General features: G+C 50.2%; 1 protein-coding gene across 1 annotated transcript; it reads right to left on the reverse strand.

Moving 5' to 3' along the window:
• Positions 1 to 2,258: 2,258 nt before the first annotated feature.
• Positions 2,259 to 12,282, reverse strand: PTGER3 (prostaglandin E receptor 3). The gene is made up of 2 exons (XM_061469757.1): positions 11,383 to 12,282; positions 2,259 to 3,047 (listed from the first exon to the last, which is right to left on the reverse strand). The coding sequence occupies exons 1-2, from the start codon at positions 12,220 to 12,222 to the stop codon at positions 2,760 to 2,762; spliced, it is 1,128 nt and encodes a 375-aa protein (XP_061325741.1). The 5' UTR covers positions 12,223 to 12,282; the 3' UTR covers positions 2,259 to 2,759.
• Between the last annotated feature and the right edge of the window lie 3,552 nt (positions 12,283 to 15,834).

The following is a 15,834-nucleotide window of genomic DNA, read 5'->3' on the forward strand; positions in this document are numbered from 1 at the left end:
GGTGGGACCTTGTGAACCTGATGGAGCGCAACCAGGCCAAGTGCAAGGCCCTGTCCCTGGGTCAGGGCAATCCCCAGGCTGGGGGAGACTGGATGGAGCAGCCCTGAGGACAAGGACTTGGGGTGCTGGGTGAGGAGAAGCTCCCCATGACGCTGTGTGCTGGGCTGCACCCCCAGAGCGTGAGCAGCAGCTCAGGGCCTAAAGGCAGGGGGATGGAACTACAGGAGCTTGATGTGCCCCCCACCTGCAGCTCCAGCAGAGCACAAGCTCTTCAACACCGTTGTGCCCCCATGTCCCTGCAAGAGCCATCAAGGAAATGGACTGGTTACTCCACTGAACTTTTATTCTGACGGATACAACACACACGGATTTAGTACACAGACAGGCTTGTTTTTAAGGCAAACAATGATCTCAAAATCGTGTTTCTCTACACCACAGCTCCCATAAGACCTTTGACGGAAGGACAACACATCACAACCAGTTTTAGAAGGGCATCTTTAGAGAAGTGAAACAAAAATACACCTTCCCACCCAGACAGGAAATGGAAACAACAGTTTTCGTTGACACTGGAGCTCTTGGAAGTCAGTTTTGAAAGTGCTTTCTCCAGCCACATCCCATGGCTGGCAAATAGTGCTCAAACTCCTCTGTAAACAAATCAAAACCAGGCATTCTCTCTCAATTTCTGGTAGTTAAAAGTAGCTTTTTCATTATACCACCCCCACGAGGCCAGACCTGCCTTTTTGCCATGTAAGTGTCCTTTTTCACTAAAAAAAGCATGGTGGAACAGCATGAAGTGAACCGAAGTGAGACCCCCCCCCCGATGCTGGAGAGAGAACCCCATGTGCTGTTGCTCTGGAGGGTGCCTTCTCTCTGACGACTTCAGGAGATGCCATGGCTGAGCTGCTCTCTCAGTGCCACATGCGTGATTGACCACGGGCAGGAAACCCAGAGCTCTCCTCTTGCTGCTCTCAAGAGCTGTAGAAGGGGTCGATCCACTCTTCCTCACTGGCCTTCTCCCTCTCAGGATCCCAGATATGCTCTGCAAGTGCTGCTGTTGCTTGGAAATGCCTTGACAAAGAATCGTGGAATCAACCAGGTTGGAAAAGACCTTTAAGATCATCAAGTCCACCCGTTCCCCAGCACTGCTAAGTGCCTCTGTGGGTTTAGGCTGGCTCTTGGATTAAAGTAAGATGTTATTAGCTTGTAGGGCACACTGAAATGCCACCCAGAGAAAATCAGACTTCCGTAGGTGAGGGATTAGACAAGGCGGCAGCAGAACGAGAACAGTGAGAGCTAGTTTCTCTGCTGAGGAGTCACTTTATAAACAATGGAAGAGAAGTAAATACAAAGGTTCTGGGCAAGAAATTCCCACCAGATGCAGGATTACATTTGCCTGTAAGGCCCCTGAATTTGACACTATATGGCACATAGTATACGGTGTAAAATAATACGATATATTTTATGCTATTGGCATCTAATTTCACCCAAGAGGCCATGAAAGAAGAGACATTAGAGGCTGTCATCTACAAAAGGGTGAGGAAAACGAGATAAAAATGGTGCTTTTTAAAATACGAACTTCAGATGTGACAAATGGATTGGAACTCAGTTTTCTAACAAAGACCAAAAGTGACTTGGCGAAAGATGTGATTAATGCACCCACTCCAACCCACCTCTTCCAGTCTGCTTCATTTAACAATTTCCAAGCTGCCATAGCTTTCAGATTTAGGTTTTTTGTAAGAAAGAAGAAATAAACTATTTTGGGCACTATTTGGGGTACTATTTTGGCCACTTTGCAGGTCATATTAGTTATGAGGATGTTTTGAGTGGCACCCCCAATCCTTAAAATTCATGAGATGTTAATTTTATCCCTGGGCGTGTGACTTTCAAATAAAACAACTCATCTGAAAGCAGCACTTTTGGCTTTGTAAACCTTCACCATTAATCTACAGGCAGAAGAACATTTACTGTCTCCTACAACCTGTTTATCGCTCTCTCCATCTGCTCAGAGTGGGTTTATAGCGTGCTTTGCAAACAGCAATTCTGGCTAAGCCTGGGCAGTTCCCAGGCTCCTATTAGAATAAAACAATCACAGATACCCACTCGGGCTGTTCATCCCAGTGCTTCACCCTCCTCAGCAAATGAGCTCACTTCGGCATCCACGCAGAATGAGTTTTTATCAGGACAAATCCATGCTACCTTAGCTCTTGACGGGAAATGATGCACCATCACTGGTACGGCACAGCCTTTTCACTGAAACCCCATAAAGCCTCCTTATTTTGTTTTCCTTCAATTCCTCTCTATTTTGCCTCTTTCTCCCCTTGTCCCTCCAGAAGAAAAGGAGGAAAAAGGGACTCTCTGAAGTAGATTATCTTAGCATTAAAATCTATATATAGGAGTGGGTCCCGTTAGTAATTTTATCTGTTGAATCTGTTCCAAGTGTCACCAATAGAAAACCCTTTTTTTCTACCTTAACGCAATAGAATTCCCTCCAAACTCTCTTTTAGGCAGACAAAATGCCATGTTCTGCAGCTCAGTTCTGAACAACAATAACAAGAGAATGCAGAAACCAACCCAATTCCTTCCTGCATTTGTGAATTCCTGGCACGCTGGGTAAATAACTGCTTGGCACCGGAGGTCCACTCCGCAATTGCACTTTGAGCTATTTACACGATGCTGACGAGTTACAGACACCCCAATTCACAGTAAGATTTAAAACGACTCGTTGGCAAAAGCAGCTTCCATGCAAATGGGCTGTGCCTTCAGGCCGCTGTCCGTCGGAATTCCTCTGTCAAGGTGATGGACCTCTCCTTGAACTCGTTGTTGGAGCACTTGGAGACAGCGTTGGCTGCTTGGCAGAACTTCTGGAGCAGGATCTTTCGGAGCAGCAGGTAAACCCACGGATCCAGTATCTGGTTGAGGGAAGCCAAACGCACGGCGGTCAGGAAGAAATTGCATTCCTTGTGCAGTTCTGAGCTTTGGCCTTCACTGGAGAATCCCTTGCAGTGCTCAAACGATGTGTGGCTGAAGATCATCTTCAGCATCGTTATCTGAGGAAATCCAGGGGGGAAAAGAGGTATCTGTTAAGAGTCTGTGTATCACTACATGCAGATATCCCGAAAGGTAAAATCACAGAATCAATAGAATCCCAGCCTGGTTTGGGTTGGAAGGGACCTTAAAGCTCCTCCAGCTCCAACCCCTGCCACGGCCAGGGACCCCTTCCACTAGAGCAGCTTGCTCCAAGCCCCTGTGTCCAACCTGGCTTTGAACAATGCCAGGGATGGGGCAGCCACAGCTTCTCCATTCAACACCATCCAGTGTCCCATCAACCTCATGGGGAAGAACTTCATCCCAAGATCCCATCTAACTCTTCCCTCTTGCAGTTGGAGCCGTTGCTCCTCATCTCATCCCTTCATTCCATGTTCCAAGCCCCTCTCCAGGTTTCCTGCAGCCCCTTCAGACACTGGAGCTGCTCTCAGGTCTCCCCCTCAGGAGCCTTCTCTTCTCCAGGCTGCCCCAGCCCAGCTCTCTCAGCCTGGCTCCAGAGCAGAGCTGCTCCAGCCCTCGCAGCATCTCCATGGCCTCCTCTGGCCTCGCTCCAACAGCTCCACGTCCCTCTTGTGCTGCTGCCCCTGAGCTGGATCAGGGCTGCAAGCAGAACCCTGTCACTAAATGATTTTCCTCCCTCATCAGAGCACGTAAGCATGGAGAGAGCACTGAGTTTGTGTGTGTAAAATGAGTGATAAGCACGGAACCTTTCAGCATCGCTCAGCTTTATTTACTGACCTCATGCTAACCACAGGCAGCACATGCTGCTCCCTGCTTGAGACACAGCCTGCGTGTCCAAGAGATTCAAGATGGCCTTGGCTACAGAGGGAAACTACTGACCTTGCAGATTGACTTAAAGGTCCTCATTTTCCAACCCTAACTATTCCATGATTCCATGATGTTATCATGATCAGATATCACAACTACACGGAACAGCTGAATAGTACACGATGAGTCGAGCTCTTCAAAATGATGGTATTAACAGTAAAGAATTTAAAATACTAAAATGTCTTCATTTATTTTGAAGCTGTTTGATTCTATGAATTCTAAATTTCACCGTTTGATTTTAAGATAACTTATTCTGCATATAAGCTCAGCCAAACTAGAAGGAAAGGGTTACTGAGGGTGTTTGGGGGTAGGAATCAGCAAAGTCAACAGCAAAAACCTTTTCCTTCTGTTGAAAGCCACGGACTGTGCTTTGTGTCAGCCTGACCTGTATCTATTTCCTCCTTCCTCCCTCCATTCAGCTACCCCAGTGAACAGAGGGATATATTTAGGAATGTTTCCCACAGCATCCGCAGTGGCATGGCCGAGAGACACTATTTACACTGTAAGATGCTTCACACAAGAAGTTTCCATAGCTGAGGGCTCCCACAGCTCACAGCATGATCCAGCTCTGGCCTAGCAGCCAAAAGCCACACACATGGTGATTTTTGGGGGATGAAACTCCATTGGGCACGGCAGCACCTTCATTTACCATCCCAGTTAGGCAGCGCAGGGCTGTGGGGTCCTGCCATGGGCGTTATGCGGATGGTACGTGTCAGAATGTAAGCACAGGTCAGCAAATGTCATTCATTTATTCAGGAAAAACAAAGAGGAGGCAGCTTTGACTCGTGCTTTTACCCCACAACCTACACTTTAAGGTAATTTTATCACTCATATTTCAAAGCGTCACCAAAGGGGCTGCAGGAAAGCTGGAGAGGGGCTTTGGGCAAGGGCTTGCAGGGCCAGGCCAAGGGGAATGGCTTTAACCTGCCCGAGGGGAGACTGAGATGAGCTCTTAGGCACAAGCTCTTCCCTGTGAGGGTGCTGAGGCACTGGCACAGGGTGCCCAGAGAAGCTGTGGCTGCCCCATCCCTGGCAGTGTTCAAGGCCAGGTTGGACACAGGGGCTTGGAGCAAGCTGCTCTAGGGGAAGGGGTCCCTGCCCGTGGCAGGGGTTGGAGCTGGAGGAGCTTTAAGTTCCCTTCCAACCCGAACCAGAGCAGACCAGCCTGGGATCTCCAGGGCACGGCTCCAGCCATGGGAGCACTGGCTTTGATATTGGGCTCCTGCTTATTCATGTGAAAACAAAGAGAAGCTTTTTTGCTTGGTTGTTTCTTAAAGCTGGTGCTAGAGCTCACCAGATTGGTGGTGTGATGCTCTCGCACTAATACACAACACGGGAAATAGGAATCACATTCTGATACATGTCAGATAAATGTAATCATTGGTATCCCTTGCCTGGAGTTTTCTCCTGAGCTTTCTGTACCAACTCCAGCTGCTTCAAAATATATCACTTTAGAGGCTTTTACTTGCTTCTCTAAGATAAGCTACATTAGATTTTGTATTGCAATGTTTTTCCCAGGAGCCCATAAACACGGGAATATCTTCTGAGCATGCAACCTGCTGCCAAAACAACATGGTTATCGGCTGTACAAGGGGAAATTCCTGTGCCGTGATGCAGAAGGAAGCTCTGGGGTGCTTTAGAGGAAGGCAAAAGGCAGAGCTGATGCCAGGACGGAGACTGCTTCATGATGTACGGCAGGTAACAGTAAGTGGGGCTTCTTGTTGGGTACCAGGTCCTAAGTGTGGAGTGACCCAGAACTTGGGAAGGTGGGATAGGAACTGTGCTGCACTCTGTGCTCCAAGGTTGGCTACTGAACACCTGACTTCTCCTGGACAGGTCCTTTTCTTGCTTGCAAATCTCTTCTGGGCATAGAACCACAGAATCCCAGCCTGGTTTGGGTTGGAAGGGACCTTAAAGCCCATCCAGCTCCAACCCCTGCCACGGGCAGGGACACCTTCCACTAGAGCAGCTTGCTCCAAGCCCCTGTGTCCAACCTGGCCTTGAACACTGCCAGGGATGGGGCAGCCATGACTTGAAGACCTCTCCTGATTGTACAGCCTGGAAATCCTCATGGAGATGGATAACCCTGCTCAGTGGCGCTGATGCACATCTAACTCGCTGCCTTCGCCAAGGTCAGCGGTACCATGCACTCAGTGAACTGCCGGCAGTCCTGAACAAGCAGGGAAGAGCCTGTGGGATGAGACTTGTGATCAATAGTTCACAGTCCTGTCAACTTCTTGACTTCAGCCTTCCGAAAGGAGCAGGAGAACCCACACCAGCAGCACCACAGGCTGAGCGATCCCAGCAAGGCTTTCCCACAGGAGCCTGCCTTCGGAGCGCAGCATCACCCGGAAAGGTCACATCTGTCCCCAGGAACTGGGACGCCCTGCACAAGAGAGCCCAGGAGGAGAGGCTACGGGGGAGGGTTTTTCTGTTCAAAGGGATATTCTGGGTACCAGATCAATAACCCTGTGTTGACCTTGGAAAGCCTGAGCTGGGTCTGTAAGGCAGGGCAGCTGGGGCAGCAAGCTAGAACTGTTTGTGTTTCTGGAAATAGAAGCAGCTCAGGATTGCATTTAATTTAAATGTAAATGAAAACCAGTAACCACTGGTAGAGCTTTTGGAAAGTATGGGAAGATACAGGGGCAGACCACACCAAACAGCCTCTTGTGCACCGGGCCCATACAACCACAACCCTACCACTTCCCTGCCACTTACAGCTGTTCAGGGTGCTGCTGCTGGCCCTGCTGTCACTGTCACAGCTCGATCTACACTGCAGGCAGCATCTGCCTCCCATGCCCACCAGTGCAGCATCCAGCACAGCCCACCTCAGTGGGGACTGCAGCATCACAGTGCCATGGAGGGGGTACTGGTATTGCGTGAACACACTGCAGCCAGGGAAGCCACACCGTGTTCATCATTCCCAGTATTCAGGTCCCTTTCTCCCAGCTCTTCCAGCCCGTCCTTTGGGAGCTCTGCAATGACCCTTGTTTTGCAGCCCTTGTTGTCTTGTCCTTTTGTTAGTGAACCCACGGAGCTACAGAAATATCAGGCTAATAAAATACATTTCCCAAGCAGACAACTGCCGCTTATTTTGGGGTTTATTACATAATATTCCTTTACTGGAATATCAGTTGGCCCAACAATTGCTCTACTGGAAATTCTATTTGTTTGATATCCTTAAAGGTTGTTTATCAGGGCCTGCACTGGTCTTCTAAATGAATTATGACTGCAAAAGGTGGAGGAACAACACCAGGTGGAATGAAGTCACTGGAGCTACACAGTCTATGCCAGTAAAAAATCTGGCTCAAAATGAAGAAAGCTGGTAATTGGATTTATTCAGTTAAGAGTAGATAAAACTTGACTGTATCACTGCGTGCAGGGTTACACCACCACCAAACCTCCACTGCTCTGATTTTCAAACCTACAACCAAACACAGGATGTGTTCTTTGAGACATCTTTAGAGTGCTCCGAATGAAGTTGGAATTTCCAGGTTGTTTCATAGACCGCAGCTGGGAACCATCCCTGTGCCTTATTGGCACTAGCTCCACTTCCCATGGGCAGCTTGCATGACCTGAGGGACTCCCAGGCAGGTCATTATTACACTGCAAAGAGCCTGCAATGAATTTCCACTGCAGTTAGAACTGGGAGACAAAAGCTTTCCAAACACATTCCTGTAGTTTTACAAACTATGTTGGAGGCTTCTGCTTCTGTAAAGGATGGAGAATGAAGCAGCTGATGTGCTTGCAGATGCTTATTTTTCAGCCAAGCAGGAGCTCCTGCTACCTGCAGCCTGATGGGAAATTCCTGCTCCCAGACTGCACAATCTTTCCTTGAGATAGCTTCCAAAACCCCAAACATTTTCTATGCATCATGAAGGAGGATTCATCCCCTTACACTTCTTCTCTCCCATCAGCCCTAAGCTGTTGCTTAAATCATTCTCTCACACATAAAGCAACAAGCTGTAGGAGCAGAGGATTCTCCTGATGAAACACAGAGTGAACCATGGAAAGGCACCATGGAGAGGGTGTGATTTGTCCCTGTACTGACACATGTACCAGCCTGGTTCAAACACAGTACAACACGTACCACCCTGATTCAAACACGGTATGACATGTACCAGCCTGGCTCAAACATGGTACAACACGTACCAGCCTGGTTCAAACACGGTACAACACGTACCAGCCTGGTTCAAACATGGTGCAACACGTACCAGCCTGGTTCAAACATGGTACAACACGTACCAGCCTGGTTCAAACATGGTACAACATGTACCACCGTGGTTCAAACATGGTATGACATGTACCACCCTGGTTCAAACATGGTACAACACGTACCAGCCTGGTTCAAAATCAGAGTGGTAATTCTATCTTGTATTTTTAAGACTCCTGCTGCGTGTGCTGGAGCTGAGGCAGGATGGAGGATTTCAGTTCCAGCAGCCCAAATGCTGTTACAAACCCTACTTTGGGGGCACGCAGGAGAACTTCCCACTGCCCAGCATGGACAAGGGTTCTTTTCTTTTCCCTTTTCTCCAGTCTTTTGGCCAAACAGAAAGGATCAGTACTCTGGGGCAGTTTTGAAACTGGGAAGAGGAGCATTAGTAGGAACAGTTCCTGCTCATAGAATAGCAGCTCAGTGATTTCAGTCTTTTGTTCTAAGCAAAGGTGCTTTCCAGAACTATGTTTTACACCTCTAAAAATACTACAAAATAACATGTTTTTAATAAAAATACCTGTAAAGGAGAAGTTATTTAATTCCTGTATTCAATTTATTTTAAATACAAGTAATTTAATAGGAAATGCAGCAGAATACCTGAGCATTTTGGCTTTCACTACCCTTGAAACAACTTCGAGTGAGTAATTTTGAGCCTGTAGCTCTGAAAGAATTATTATGAGAGTTTGTGCTGCACTGGTGCTCCTGCGCAGCCAAGAAACAGCCTCTTCGATTTCCCTCAGACCCACTGCAATCTGCTGACAGTTTAGTTCAGTGGTTACGCTCCACAGTTGAGCATCAAAATAAACACAGGATTAACACAAACTGCAAATCAGTTATGATAAAGCAGGATCTTAAATTTAAGTGTTCTCCCAAGTTCTCCAGGCAGAATTCAAGTAAGACCCCGAGCACACAACAAAAGGAGATCACGCTGGCATTCCCTGTCTGCTACCAAACCCAGTATACACCAAGAGAAGGCAGAACGCTTCATTTAGAGCACAGCCACTGTCATCGTGTCACTTTTCTGTTAAATCACATTTGATTTTGTCATTTGCATCAACAAGTCAGGTCTAAAAACAGTGCCTGTGTAAAAGGGCATTGTTTAATTGTAAAAGTTGTCAGAATCCACCAATTCTCGGTTGTAAAACTCAGATATCTTAAAAAAAATCTCTGAAAATCTCTGGATTCCCGTTTCAACTAAATTTCTTACAACTGCTGCGGGATTCTGCTATTTAGAGGTTAAATGAGTTCCAGGATCTGGCTTTCCCTGAAAACGCACCCGCATTACTCCACGGCCACTCTTGCAAAGATGCCCTCTTATTCCCAACTCATACTTTGCAGTGGCACAGAAGAAGCCAGAGTACGTGTGAAACCGCTCCCATAGAAGTGACCCTTGGTTTGGGAGCGTGGAGACTGGAGCATACGCTGAGCAGAGGAGTTCTGCAGAGCTCCACGGGGCAAGGGGGGTGCTCCCCAGTGCTGCTGCAGCCGCACGGGGAGGTGACCTGGTCACAGGCTCACTCTGGACTAGGCTGTGTCACCCGGAGGGGCAGCAAGTCCTCCCCACCACCACCAAGTGCCTGCAAGGGGCTGACAGCCGCTATCTCCTCTGCCGCCCCTGCCTTTGACTCGGGAGTCTGGAATCAGTTCCCTTCCACAGCTCCAAGTGTCCCTGCTCCCTCTCACCAGCTCCCGAAGCGAGGGGTCAGGGTTGTTTACAGCAGTCTCCGACCTGGGCTCCGCTCCATTAACATCTCCCATTAACATCTCCCATTAACACCTCCCCAGATCCATTCAGCAGCGCCAGGGCAGCTCCATCCTTTTGACTTCACCTGCAAGAATGCCGCGGAAAGGGAAGCACCAAGAGGGATCCCTGCATCCGCACTGGGTCTGATGAGCACTCAGGTTCTGAAGGAAGGGAAACAGTGTACCTCACCGCAGGGATTTTCTCTCCATGCTACAAGGCTGGTTAAAACCTCAGGGAGCAGCGTGGATCCTGCTGCCCCGGCTGCGGAGGGCAGAACCCGCATCCCGATGGAAACACTACAAAAGAAGGGCTGAGAGGCGAAAACCTTCCTTCATTTACTAATTACCTCCTGATCTGTTAATCCGTGTAATGACAGGGAAGCATGCAGCAGTTAACTGCTGTGAAACACAGAAATCCCGGGGTGTCCCCATTGGAGCTGACTGCGGTCAGGACGTGCCCTGCAGTGTTACCAGCGAGCCAAGGTGCCTGGCACCACGGCTGCCCCATGCGCGGAGACGCTGGGATGGTGACAGGGCAGTCTCCTGCTTTAACTTCCCAAACCTAACGCTCCTTGGGCTCCTTGCTCTCAAGTCCTCACTAGATTTTCACTGTGATTTCGTGTTTTACCTTCGTCACAAGCTGTTAATGATCTCTAGAAAGTTAACTCTCAGCCTATGACTTGCTTTGGGGCAGTGTTACTTTGGAGATTTGATGGAATTTGAATTAATTTACAAGGATAACATTGTTTTCTGTTTTTACTTCCCATTCGCCATCACCTTTGTCAGCCCCTCTCCTCACAGCCACATTTATGAGAGCTCTATTTCTTTGTGCACAAGGAGAAAACCCCTTCTCTAGCCATAAAGTACATGTAACTTCAAAATCACTGCAGCTTGCTTCAGCCCCTGCCTGCTCATGGATTCCAAGCACAACTTTCAACAAGCCATACTCTCTGCTAACAGTGTGATTTCTTTCTGAAAGAAAGGTCATTAAGTGAGGAGTAACAGAATGGTGGAAAGCAGTGCAAGGGTACTTCAAAACAGCACAAGCAAGAAGCCCAGAATGCTGCTGTAAAGGGGATACAGTGAGCAATGTGCTGCAAGCCAGAAGGCGATCACAAAGCCACAAGCCAAGCCTTTGCTCACAAAGCACTGAAGTTTTGTTACAAGTTGGGAGTAAATAAAAAATCATGGAAAGCTGTTTCCTGGGGGTGCAGAATCACAGAATTACGGCTTGTGGTGGAAGGGAGCTTAAAGCTCCTCCAGCTCCAACCCGTCAGGGGCAGGGACCCCTTCCACTAGAGCAGCTTGCTCCAAGCCCCTGTGTCCAACCTGGCCTTGAACACTGCCAGGGATGGGGCAGCCACAGCTTCTCTGGGCACCCTGTCCTCCCAGTCCTGTCCCCACTTTCTTTCCTCAAAGGACATCTATACTGCCCGTGAGGAGCACGAACCACTGGTGCCCCCCACCCTGCCCTGGCTCTCGGAGCCCCCCTGCCCCAAGGGATGGAGGAGTCCTGTGGTCACCCCAGGTCGGGTGACACGGTGACCTACCAGCAGCGGTGACCAGCAGGCCGAGAGGACACACATGATCCCCAGGAGCTGGATCAGTGTCTCCATGGCGATCCGTCCCCACTGCTTGCTGGAGCGCGCCGCGGTCGCTTTGGTCCGACAGCGAGACACCAAGGCCTCGATGGTGGCCAGGTTGCAGACCACGGTCACCACGAGGGACAGGAGCCCCAGCACGGCGAAGGTGGAGGCGAAGAAGAGGCTGCCGGTGAGCCGGCTGTCGCCGGTGCTGATGAAGCACCACGTGCCGGGCCACTGCAGCGTGTACTGGCCCAGGCCGGCGATGGGCAGGAGGGCGAAGGCGAACACGGCCAGCCAGATGCTGAGCAGCACCGCCTTGGTCACCCGCGTCTTCATGTGGCTGGCGTACCAGTGCGGCGCGCGGATGGCCAGCGTCCTCTCCACGGCCATGGCGCTGGCGATGAAGAGCGGGCAGAGGCCGAACACGGTCATGCTGAAGCCGAAGAAGGCGCAGAGGTGGCCCGAGGGGTCGATGGCGTGCCAGGCGCGGTTGGACAGGTACACGGAGATGACGATGGGGCTGGTGAGCAGCTGCCCCAGCAGGTCGGTGAGCGCTAGGGAGCCGATGCACAGCAGGAAGGACCGCTTGCGCCGGCTCTCCTTGGCGCGGTAGCTGCGGGACAGCAGCAGCATGGCCAGCGCGTTGCCCACGATGCCCGTGATCATCATGGTGAGCGGGAACGCCACGGACACGCCGCTGCAGCCCTCCGCCGCCGCAGCCCGCCCGGTGCCGTTGCCGCGCTGCCGCATGGCGCCGGGCTCGGAGCCGTTGTGGCCGCCCTGGCACTGCCGCCACCCGCTCATCCCGGCGGGGTCGGGGTCGGCGGCGGCGGGGCGCGGAGCAGCAGCCGGCCCATGGCGGCGGCGGGCGGCGCTCGGGCGCGGCGGCAGCGTTATAAGGCGGGGGGGGGGTGAGAGGCGGGCGGCGCGTCCCGTCCCGCCCCGTCCCGGAGGGGAGGCAGCGAGGCGGAGGGGGGGAAGCGCTGAGAGCCCCGGCGGGGTCTGCGCCGGCCGTGCCCCGCCGCGGGAACGGAACCGGACGGGAAGGGGGGTCCCGAGGGGTCCCAGCGCGGTGGCGGCGGCGGCCCCTGCTCCAGCCGCTCTGCGGCCTCTGCTTCCCCCGGGCGGCCCCGGCGCCGTGCCCCTGTGTCACCCGCGGCGGTACCGGCACCGACCCTGGGCTCCGTCCCTGCCTCCCCCGGCCCCTGAAGCTGAGTCGCTGCCGAGCGTGAGGAGCAGCTCCGGGCGCTCCGCGTGTGCCACGAACGCGCTTTTCCTCCTGTTCTCTCGCTCTGCCGAGCTCTGAGGACTCGTCCAGCGCAGCTCAGGCTCAGCCGAGTCGTTCCCGAAGCGATGGGATTGAACTGGCAGAGATCACAGGCAGAAGCTCTTCCCTCTGAGGGTGCTGAGGCGCTGGCACAGGGTGCCCAGAGAAGCTGTGGCTGCCCCATCCCTGGCAGTGCTCAAGGCCAGGTTGGACACAGGGGCTTGGAGCAAGCTGCTCCAGTGGAAGGGGTCCCTGCCCGTGGCAGGGGTTGGAGCTGGAGGAGCTTTAAGGTCCCTTCCGACCAATCTGGGATTCTGTGAGCTCCTCTGATAGTTTTGAGATCTGAATAAGGAATTACCCACTATTAAAGCAGCTCATGCAAAACCACCGGACCTCTGTGTTGTTACACTCCGACACCTGCGCTGATCATCCTGTGCGTAACCACAGAGGCACCAGCACAGCCAGTCCCCAGTGATCTTTACCTTCTGCACTATTCAAATCAGCCACTCTAGGAATCCTTTTCCAGGCATTTTTAAACTTGTGTTAGATGCAGGTCTTTTATTTTATACAACACGCTGAAAAACACAATATTGCTTTATTATCAGTCTCCTGTGAGACATTCTAGCATCCTTTCCATCCTTTCAGGTGCTTCCTTTGTGCCCAGTTACATAGCTCAAGTCACCGATTTTTGATTCTTTATATTCACGAAGCAGCCAATTCTCAGCCCTTCTTCCATTTCTCTGTTCTCAGGCCATAACCACCTTGATTAACCACAAATAACGAAGCACCCCTAAGTATGAGATTGCGAGTACTGACCAGGCAGAGCACCCACTGCACTGAAACACCTCCAGTGTTATGTCATTTCTACGTTCTCCTGCCCTCAGGAGCTTGGTGGGACCTGGCTGAAGCTCCCAACAAGCCAGAGAACAGACATGAATTACCTTTACAAATCCTCACTTCCCATTACAATAACTTGTTTGCTTACAAGCAGGAATTTCTAATCTTGATCCATTGATTCAGCTCCCACAAGGGATTTAAGTAATTTCTCCTTTCAAAGCAGAGTTAACAGTTCTAGGAAGTTTTAAGTGTTTTATGAGCCAAAAATGATACCAAGGAAATCTAATTCTGGTCCCGGTTCTACAAAAAAAAAAGATATGGATGGGCTGGAGAGGGTGCAGAGAAGGGCCACAAAGATGATCCAAGGGCTGGGCAGCAAGGGAGGAAAGGCTGAAGGAGCTGGGACTGTTCAGCCTGGAGGACAGAAGGCTCAGGGAGACCTTATCATCATGTGCCAGTATTTAAGGGGTGGCTACAAAGAAGGTGGAGAGTCCCTTTTGACAAGGAGTCCCATGGAAAACACGGGGGTTGATGGGCACAAGTTACTGCTGGGGAGATTCCCACGGGACACAGGCAGAAAATGTTTCCCAATGAGAACAACCAGCCACTGGAATAATCTCACCAGAGAAGTGGTGGATTCCCCAGCATTGGATGCTGTTAGGATTCAGCTGCACAGGGTGCTGGGGCATCTAGTCTAGGTCATGCTGTGCCTAGAAAGGTTGGACCAGATGATCCTGAGGTCCCTTCCAGCCTGTGATGGGTTTAAATACTGTCCTGCTCAGGTTTTACTGTGTATGACCAACGTGCATAGGCTAAATCACAAAATGGGAAGAGCCACATTTCTCTTTAAATAAGCCACATGGGAAGTTATGGCTGGCTTTATAAATTACTGAGCTGTGGCCTGTTAATTCTCTACTTTCTAGAACATGCACAATGATGTCTCCTTAAATGGAAGAATCCAGACTTTGGATTCTTACACAGCAGGATGCCAATTGCAAAGCAAGTCCCGTGCTGGGAACAGTGTTCACACTAAATTCGACTGCACACAGCTTAAAGTAGAAAGTGTGAGGGGAAAATACCCTTTTCCCTGCTCCTCCCCTCTCCCCTGTTTAACTGTGACATTGATTTGTCTTATTTGGAGCTACACCCATTCCATGTCCTCCACTGCTATGTGGAATGTTTTTGTGCCATTTTGTGCTGGGTTCTTGTGTCCCAGAGCTTTACAGTGGGAATATTCCCCATGAGCTTAAGCTGTGTGTTATTTATGGATGGCATCCACTGCCAGCCCAGGAGAGAGCATCCCTTTATTAGTTCCATTTTGCAGACTGAGTCTGGAGCACTCCACAGACCTTTTCATTTTTGGTGCATGTGTATGTGCTATTTTTTTTCCAATAAAAATACTGCTTATTTTGATAATGGCAGTAAATTGTTAAAGTGAGTCAATTGTGCAGAACTTTGCTCAAAGCAGTTATCATACCTGAATGGTTACAGGAGCACCTTCTGGTGCTCCACTGTCCATTTTGGAAAGGTTGGCACAAATACCTATGCTTTCATACTTAAGAAACCCAAACCAAACCAAGCAGCCTATTAGCTCATGTTACTCTGATTAAAGAACAAAACCTCCTTTATATTAAAGGATTTTTAGACAGAAAATTCTATGACCTGTATCATCTAGAAAATAATACATTCTGATTAATGCTCCAAGAATAAAGTACAGGATTGATAAAGAACATTAGCTAGTTTCTCTCCCAAAAGCAGTTGGAAGCTACAGCACAGGGACTGGAGCAGAGGCAGCATCCCCAGCAGGGAAACTACTCCCATGGGAAGGAAGGTAAAGCCAGGCTGATCCCAGGGTGCTGCTGTTATCAGCAATGAGCGAAGCGCGTGTTACCGAATGTGGCACTATATCCCTCTTAAAACTTCCACTGGCTTCAGCCAAACTTCCTCCCACCAGCCCCCCATTGAAAGTATCTTCTCCTATTGCACAAGAATATTTACTTTAGGATCTCAGTAACTCCTTATCTGGCTTGGAAAGGACTTGAGCATGAAGTCTTCTCTGATGGAAGACAACAGTGAAACACCATGGTTACCAGCTGAAGTGAGGTGCTTATGGAGGATGAAACTGCCAACCCCTCCACTGCCATCCTGGGAATTTCAGACTCCACTGGCCAGCTCTTGATTGTCAAAGTCTGCTTTTAAGAAGCCTTTTCCAATACCCAAATGAAAGACACCAGGTATAAAACACTATTAAAAGTTATCCAGCCCTACTTGGTAGGGATGGGGCCTGGAGCAACCTGCTCTAGGGAAAAGTG

The sequence above is a fragment of the Pezoporus flaviventris genome, unplaced genomic scaffold (assembly GCF_033815535.1).
Source record: "Pezoporus flaviventris isolate CSIRO_AGI_PZ_B2104156 unplaced genomic scaffold, CSIRO_AGI_Pfla_v1 ptg000059l, whole genome shotgun sequence".
NCBI classification, from domain to species: Eukaryota; Metazoa; Chordata; class Aves; order Psittaciformes; family Psittacidae; genus Pezoporus; species Pezoporus flaviventris.